The sequence below is a fragment of the Engraulis encrasicolus genome, chromosome 23, assembly GCF_034702125.1.
Source record: "Engraulis encrasicolus isolate BLACKSEA-1 chromosome 23, IST_EnEncr_1.0, whole genome shotgun sequence".
Lineage (NCBI taxonomy): Eukaryota > Metazoa > Chordata > Actinopteri > Clupeiformes > Engraulidae > Engraulis > Engraulis encrasicolus.
The window spans coordinates 2252501-2261163 of NC_085879.1; the positions used below are offsets into that span (position 1 = coordinate 2252501).

At 43.0% G+C, this 8663-nt stretch overlaps 1 protein-coding gene across 1 annotated transcript; it reads right to left on the reverse strand.

Annotated features, from left to right (window-relative positions):
• Positions 1–198: 198 nt before the first annotated feature.
• On the reverse strand, positions 199–6932 carry LOC134440675 (zona pellucida-like domain-containing protein 1). The gene is made up of 9 exons (XM_063190802.1): positions 6830–6932; positions 6268–6494; positions 5523–5707; positions 4798–4870; positions 4569–4666; positions 4375–4455; positions 2604–2781; positions 915–1056; positions 199–347 (listed from the first exon to the last, which is right to left on the reverse strand). Exons 1-9 carry the CDS (start codon positions 6930–6932, stop codon positions 199–201), a joined length of 1236 nt encoding a protein of 411 aa, XP_063046872.1.
• Positions 6933–8663: the final 1731 nt, after the last annotated feature.

Below are 8663 nucleotides of genomic sequence, written 5' to 3' on the forward strand. Positions count from 1 at the left end.
GTTGCGTCAAAAAATACACTGAAACCAATGAACTATTTTTCTTTCAGAATGTTCCCCGCTCTGACGTGTCTGGTGTAGTCAGTTCCATTGATTAGAGCAGAACCTATTGTTACGACAGACCAAGTCTTTCACTTGACTCATCCAGTGTGTCATTTTGCAGTCAGGTTTTCAAACCTTCTTTCTTCATGTCCTTGGTGGTCAGTGGTGCAGGATGGTCTTGTCTGCGGCAGTTTGTCTGGAGGAGCGCATGCGGTAGAAGATGGCGGCGATGGTGGCGATGGAGAAGATGCCCATCAGCACAGCTGCCGTGGCAACTCCCAACACCGTGTTATTGGTGCCTTCAGCATCTACACACAAGGCAGAGATTCAAAAAAACAAGACATACCAGTGTGCTTCAAAAAGCACTGTTTTGGGAGAGAAGCTTGATATTCAGGCCTTCCAGATAATACATGCATATCTACACCACTACTGCTTGGGGGAAGATTAAATGTGAATGCTTTCAATGACAAATAACTGAAATAACAGCAAACATATGATTTTAGCATCTACTGCATGTTGAAGAAGTTCAACATAGGGTGATGTGGTAATAACTATGAATAGTAAGATGAAATACATAAATACCTCCATGGGGTCCTTCTTTGAAAGCTGTGTGAGAAAATACAGAGGTGTGAATTTCAGCAATTATCAAAGAAGACAATTACCTACAGTAACTACCGTGAATTCTACAATTCATATACAGTACATTAACAGTGTTGATGGATGGAAATAGTAGTGCCATGTTTTACAAAGATATGGCATTAACTGTGATCTCAGACTCTGCCTATGGTATTGCTATTTGCAGGCTTTTAAGCTGTGACTTTTAGTGTCCATGTAGTGTTGAACAATTGTCAGGTGTTATATGAGAGGTGACTTACTTTCATCAACTCTGGTGACGATTGGTATAGACGTCACCGTGGCTGTGTCACTCACAGATGTTGCGCCTTGATCTGACACAATCTCTCTTTTTCCTCGAATGCCAATGTCTCTTTTGTTTCGAAAGCCAGTAATTGTGCAGTTCTAAAAGACACGCACGAACACGCAAACACACACAAGCACAGAAAAAGGCACAACACTGCTTAGAATTTTTGCCAATATAACGGCCACAACAATTTGACATTAATGAGTCAAATGCAAATGCACAATGTATTGCTTTCTGATAATTATGCTGTATGATGTATTCACCAACAACCATCAGTTTAAAAACACTTCATGGAATCAGCCGTATTCTGATTCTGCATGTCAATAGGCTCTCTCTAGGCTTGTACCGCCACCACCACAGAACCAGGGTAGCTTTTTCAGTGTAAATTTTGAGAGTGTTTATTGTTTTAGAAAAGGGGCTGGCATTTTACCATGTGCCTGAATATGCACTATAATAGACCTTATATCATGGACAGAATGCCTTTCCTTGTACTACAGAAAATAGGCCTATATGTATTTTTCACAACAATCAGTTTTGAACTCAAACAATGCAAACAATGGAGACATTTCATTTCACTATTTCGACAGTCAATTACAACAGTTGGCTTAAAGGTACACTGTGCAAGATATTTAGTTGTTTATTTCCAGAATTCATGCCACCCATTCACTAATGTTACCTTTTTCATGAATACTTACCACCACCATCAAATTCTAAGTAGGCCTATTCATTATGACTGGAAAAATTGCACTTTTCATACATGAAAAGGGGGATCCTCTCCATGGTCCACCATTTTGAATTTCAAGAAATAGCCATTTATAGCTGCAAAAATGACTGTGCTTGGGCCATACTAGAAAATAATAGCTTATTACTTGGTAAACTTTCATGAAGATATAAAATTTGGCAATAGGCAACCCAGTTTCAATGAGCAGCATAGTTGCACTACCTTTTTTGCCCATTTCCTGAACAGTGTACCTTCAACAAATGTAATATGTAGGCCTACAAAGTGTATGTTAAGCATTATATACATACAGATTATGTTTACTGTGTTACAACATGAAGAGCCCGTAACCCATTGAAAAAAGTGTTACCAAAATGAGGAATTTGAATTAAAGAGAGCTTCTTCTTTCATAAAACAAACAAAATGGATGCTTGCTGATTGATCGGCATTTGTGCTCGTCAACTTATCATGTTTTGCCAATACTCTCAATTGAAACATTGCTGCATTTAATTGTTTGTATGAGTTAATGCATTTGGTAACACAGAATGCATTCTGTCCAAGACATGAGGTTTGTTCCTGCCACCCATACCTGGACATGGTGGCTCCCGTTTCCAACAAAAGCCTCCCTCTGGCATCAGTGGTGTGGTGGTGAAGAGAAAGGTGGGTAAATGCACAACAGTAAAAACCATTGGTAACCTACGTAAACATAACCTTAAAGCCACATTATGTCATTTCTAAGTGTACTACTGTAACAAGTGGTTACCATGTGGTTACTCATTCTGACATTCAACATCACCACTAACAGTAGGATATCTTACCTAGGGAGGTTTTAATACTTCTTAACATGTTGAAATCTAAATACCAGGTACAAATGTTTGTTTATGTGCAAGAACTCTCTACTACTGTGGTGTCACAGGCTGCTGTTACCTCCTGTTGTTGCAGGGAGGTGCAGAAGAAATGTTCACACAGTCTGGTGGAGCAGTGGACGTAGTAGGTGGACACCGTCTGGTTGGAGTCCTGCACAAAGCGGAAGGCTTCGAAGGAGAAGCGCGCCTGTTGGGCCTCTCCGTTGGTGCCCATGACGGTCTGTATGTCCCGATTACACCTGCAACGAGACACCAGCAGCGGCGGTGAGAGGAGAGAAGAGGAGACACGCCCACACACACACACACACACACACACACACACACACACACACACACACACACACACACACACACACACACACACACACACACACACACACACACACACACACACACACACACACACACACACACACACACACACACACACACACACACACACACACGCAGCAGGTGCATCTGCCACGAGACCTGAGCCACAAGGGACTGGAGACTCCCTTGGGGAGCAGAGGGAAAACCCCTCCAGCTTGCAGTGAAACCTGAATGGCCACCGCTGGAGTGTAATGGCTGTCAGACCTCTGATGCCCTTTGGTGCCCTGGGAGTAGCTTTTAAGTAGCCTGTTTGATTGCTATACTTTGAGTGGGAGTGGGCAGGATTGGGAGACATTCTTTTCAGGACGGGATGGGATGGGATTTGTTTCTTTTACTCCACTCCGGGACGGGACGGGATGGGATTTTTTTTCTGGGACCGGGATGGGACGGGAGTGAAAATCTGGTCACGTGCTGTGGTGATGCACCACCTTGTCGTACCACATCGGTTTCCCCTGGTAACCCTATCTATGTCATTTTTTTGCTTTAGATACCTGGGTCGTCTTCCTGGCTAATCATTGATGCTAATAAGTAGGGTGGTCCTGTTCTGGTTGGTGGTCCTGTTCTGGCTGATTCTAGAATCCCTTTGGGACCAGAGGAAAATCCCCCTCAGCTTGTGTTGACACCTGAATGGCCAGTAGAGAAGGACATTATTCGGGAATTCCCGTGGGTCCTGTGGGTCCTGCGGAATTCCCCGGGATGGGAGTCAAAATGTTAAAGATGAACGGGAGTGGGCAGGAGCGGGAATAAAGATGAATGGAAGCTGGCAGGAGTGGGAATAAAAATGAACGAAAATAAATTATTTTGAGTGGGAGTGGGTGGGATTGGGAGATATTCTTAGGAGTGGACGGGAAGGGATTTGTTGCTTTAACTCCAGTCCAGGATGGGATAGGATTTCTTTCCTGGGCCCAGGATGGGACGGGAGTGAAAATCCACTCCCGTGTCATGCCATTGGCCACCACTGTAGCGTGATGGTGGTACCAGACCCCCGATAACCGTTGGTGCCCCGGGATTAGTCGCTTTTAAGTTGCCTATTGGATAGATATGCCTACTGGATGCAGGTGCATCTGGTCACATGGTCTAGTGACGCATGGAGACATACAGTCATAGCCCTGTTTTCTTTAGGTTTGAATTTAATTACACTTTCATTTTGCCCAGTGCGCTGGCAAAATGGCCATTTTCCTGACTACTCATTGGCACTAATTGTCTCGTTCACTGAATCGGCTGGAAGTGAACAAATGTATTGCAGATGTTCAGTTTGTGAGGTCTGGGATGTCTGCTGCCTGTGCAGACATACATACACACAGTGAGATGACTCATCCGACAAACAGGTTGTAGTAGGTGCTGTGTGTGTGTGTGTGTGTGTGTGTGTGTGTGTGTGTGTGTGTGTGTGTGTGTGTGTGTGTGTGTGTGTGTGTGTGTGTGTGTGTGTGTGTGTTTGCGTGCATGCGTGTGTTCCTCACCCGACAAACAGGTCGTAGTAAGTGCTGTTGAGAGGGAAAGGGCTGGTTGTGGCGTAACATCTGTCCAGAAGCACATTAAACCTACAGCAACACAGCACAGCACACAAGGGCAAAGCTGCCAGATTAAAATACAGTCTTGGAGGAACAGGTATTTGAATAGTTTTGTGGACCAAACTCTGGTCAACGTCTCATACCTGTTTGTGAGATTGGTAGCCCTGACTTCCACGTAAATACGGGTTTTCAGGGCCAGGCCATTTTGCGGAACACGAAGAGGATAGTTGTATTGGACATCCTGAAGAAAATGAGGAACATGTCTCCACTTACATTACTTAAAAAGATTTCTTGCGTAACATCTCCAATGCAACATTCATTTCTACGTTAATTTCCTAAATTAACAATAGAAACACAATTCTGAGACTTTACCTGAAACAGACGCATGCTTAAAGTACTGATGAAGCTCCCGTTGTTGTCTTTGATGGCTAAACTCACTCCAGACCTGTCACAAGAAAGGAGACAGCCATCATATTCAGTTGCATTTCCCTGACCAGACTCAGAGTAGTTATATCACGAGGTACAGTGTAAGAACATATGTTACAATGTGTCTCATTATGTACTTACAAGGCACATTAGACCAACACCCTGTATGTCAATTATGTCTGCATTCCTCTCCATACGTGCTATGTGTTGATGCATTCATACTGTAAATCCACCTGTCGTCAAAATGGGACAATGGGCTTGTTCTGTTTCTTTTCATCTATTTCATCCACAACCGTATGCTCCCAGATTTCGTATCAAATTTCATCCAAAATGAATGGATAGGGCATGTGAAATACTACTCACGATGTGAAACACTACTCCTGTATTCCTGTCCAGCTCACATGTTGGGCGTGAATGGGCCTTCAGTATCATATCAAGGATTAGCATTAGGGTGCGTGTGAGTATGTTTAATATTTCAGCTTGTTACAGTAGCTGAAAATTAACACTGAGAATAAATAGCTATGCTCAACCAATGTCAATGTAAAAGTCAATGTTTGTCTATGATCACCATAAACATAGATTTGTGGACATTGTAGGAACATGTCAAAAATGGATGGTTGGAGCTTTAAAACGGCAAAACAAATGCTCATAAAGTGTGAAGGCTGACTTACACGGTGGCCTCAGTCTTGTTTGTCAGGTACTGCAGTGGATATTTGCAGGAGTAGAGGTACATCAGCTCTTGGCGATAGACAACAGTGGCACCGCTGGCATCGTAGGAGTTGATCACACCTGAGATGTTGACATACTGGACCCTGGAGTAGTCCGCAAACACTCCTGAACCCTGCTCCTCGGTGACCTGGCTCCACAAGCAGATAACAGAATTCAGCATAAAGAGAGCATTCTAGACTTACTCTGTTAGGTGCACTCTGATGCCATTGTTATTATGGATATGTATGTTATGGATGTTAAGTATCCCTATAAAATATTGGAACCATTCATTCATCTGTCCTGTCCTGTCCTGTCCTGTCCTGTCCTGTATGCACGCATGTATGGTGGTATGTACGTATGTTTAAATGGATGAATGATAGATAGATGGTGGTATACTGCCCTACCAAGTGAAAGTGCAGCAACTGCCAACATTGTAACTGAGAAAAAGACATGAAAGTATTGATATTATGTTGGATATTGCAGTTACTGAAAATATGACATAGCAATATCTCTAAAGTGGAACGCATTTGAACCATAAGGGTTTGTCACAAGATAAGGGAGGTGTTAGGAAGACCATTTTCAATCTAAATTCAATTTTGACAAAATATGCACTTGAATGCATGTATGGGTATGAATGCATGTATGGACAGATGGATCAGTGTGTAACATAATGTAATGTTATGTTCGATAGTGTCATGTCAAATATACCGTGACTTTGTGGGAGCATTCCTTCAGGGACTCATCCGTCATGGAGAAGTTGAACTTGAGCACGGGAGGGTCAACAGTGAAGTCAATGACGCCCTGGCAGGCCGGTTTGCCAAAGTGCCCGTTGAGGGCCACCAGGGACTCGTTGTAGCCGGCGTAGTACAGCGGACACAGCAGGATGTGAAGCTTCATCAGCTCCGTGCCACAGATGACTGTGATGTCACTGTTTTCTGTGGAGGGGAAAGAAAGCACAAAAAAAGTAAAATTCACACACAGACACAGAACTACTCCCTTCCCAACAACAGAGGCCTAGCGTAAACAACAAAAAAAGAAGAGCCGGTGACAGGATGCCTTTCACTACCGTTACACAGGGCCGACACTCAATGCCTCTGGGAGAAGAAAGGAGGGCCAGCTCAGGTGTCTGGGTGGTCCCATTCCTGGCTGGTTTAACGTTCGCGGGAATGGGGAAAGGTGAGCAGGTGTAATGGGTGGGTGGGTGGGCGTTGGTCGGGTGAAGTTGAGTTCGTAAGTGAATGAGTGAGTAAGTGCATCCTCTACCACTGACCTGGCTCCTTAAAGGTTGAGTGTATGCTGCACAAGTCATAGTTGTTCTGGGCCATGGCGTGCAGAATCAGAGCAAAGTGATATACGAGCAGTGTCACCCTCATTGTCTTCACACTGCGAAAAGGAATCACATGTTAGGTACTTTACTCTCTCTCTCTCTTTCTCTCCATTAACTGACATTTTTGGGTTACCATCAGGAGACACCAAAATATGAGAGGTGTTGGCTATCGTGTAGCTACGGTACAGTATACAGTAGATTATGAGGAAGTAATTTGAGGTGCTACTACAAATGTTACCATCACTACAACTGATGTTATGTAACGTCAATAATACAGATAGTGTATGTACACAACATTCACACAGACATGTGTTGTTAAGAAGAAAAAAATAATGTCTATTCAAAAACAACATATTTTAGTAGAGCGATTTATCGAAATACTTATAAAAATAGGAATGCAATGTACTCATATGATGTATCAAAATCATGGACAAATCAAATCATGGATAAATCAAATTCTACTTCAGATAGCGATGTAATGCACATGCAAGCCTATTAAAGTGCAAAATTGAGGCACATTTACCCAATTAATAGTCAACTGAAAGTGCTAAACCACTTTGCCTTGGGTGGTCCACATGGTCCAGTCAGTTTACTTGTAGGCCTACTTGTCATTTCAATGTTAATTTCAATACAGTTAGTGACAAAACACAACAACTGTCACTGTAATACACAATAAATGAAGTCACATACCTTAGATACCAGGGTAAATTATTCACCATCCAATCCAATCCAACAATTAATTTTCCTACAAATCTGACTGACCCCTCACCTGGTGTGGCGCATCACCAATATCTCTGTCCCTTCTACTCGTTCCTTGTTCTCGGACTGGTGTTGTGTGAACAGAAGCTCTTCTCTTACATATATATATTGGCCTCCTTTTCTAATGAACAAGGACACGGGAGGAGAAGAATAAGGGTTAAGAGAAAGCGAGGGGGGAGGCCATAAGTGCAACACGAGAGCCAAGGCTATATACTTATCATCACCTGATACTCTTGAAAGTCCCTGTTTTTGCCTGGTTTTGTGTTTTGGGTTCCTCGCTCTTACGCATACTCTTGCTTGCATGTCAATTTGATACATTGTCAAATTACACCCAAAACATTGTATAGGCGGTCAAGAGATACACATGGCATTGTGATGACTTTGAGGAAGTGCTGTGCGAAGAAGCTTTTTAAGGTACACCTTACATTAACCGGAGTACACCACACAGCTTCCACGAATGCCTTGCAGACGTCAGGGAGTAAAATGAAACTTTAATGAGACGTAAATGAGGCATATTTAATAAGCCTTCATGCCTCCTCGAGCATTCCACACGGTCTGCACAACTCTCCAGACGACCACGATATTTAGCAAACACTTCAATCCAAAGTGATTTATAATTCATAAAACAGCAGTCAGAAGAATTCATACAGTTAAAAAAAACAACTGAAGTATGAATTTGTAATGAAGCAATAGCTCCATCAATGTCATGCTCATCACTTGAGAAAGAGAAATTAAAATAATTGAGATGGATGATGTTTATGAAGATAAAGAGTTGATTGAGTGTGCCCTGCGTGCCACTGTAATGCATGGCCATTGGTTAGATAACCCACTGCAGAGGCTCCACTAATGAAACTGTCTACAGGTGAGAGGGCAGAGATGAGCCATCGAGATCTAACTGATCAATATAGATCCTACCCCGTTAGAGGATATGAGGCCATCAAGAGGGGCAGTACAGCTAAATCAGTGGTTCTCAAAGTGTGGTCCGGGGACCACTAGTGGTCCGTGACAGAGCTCAGGT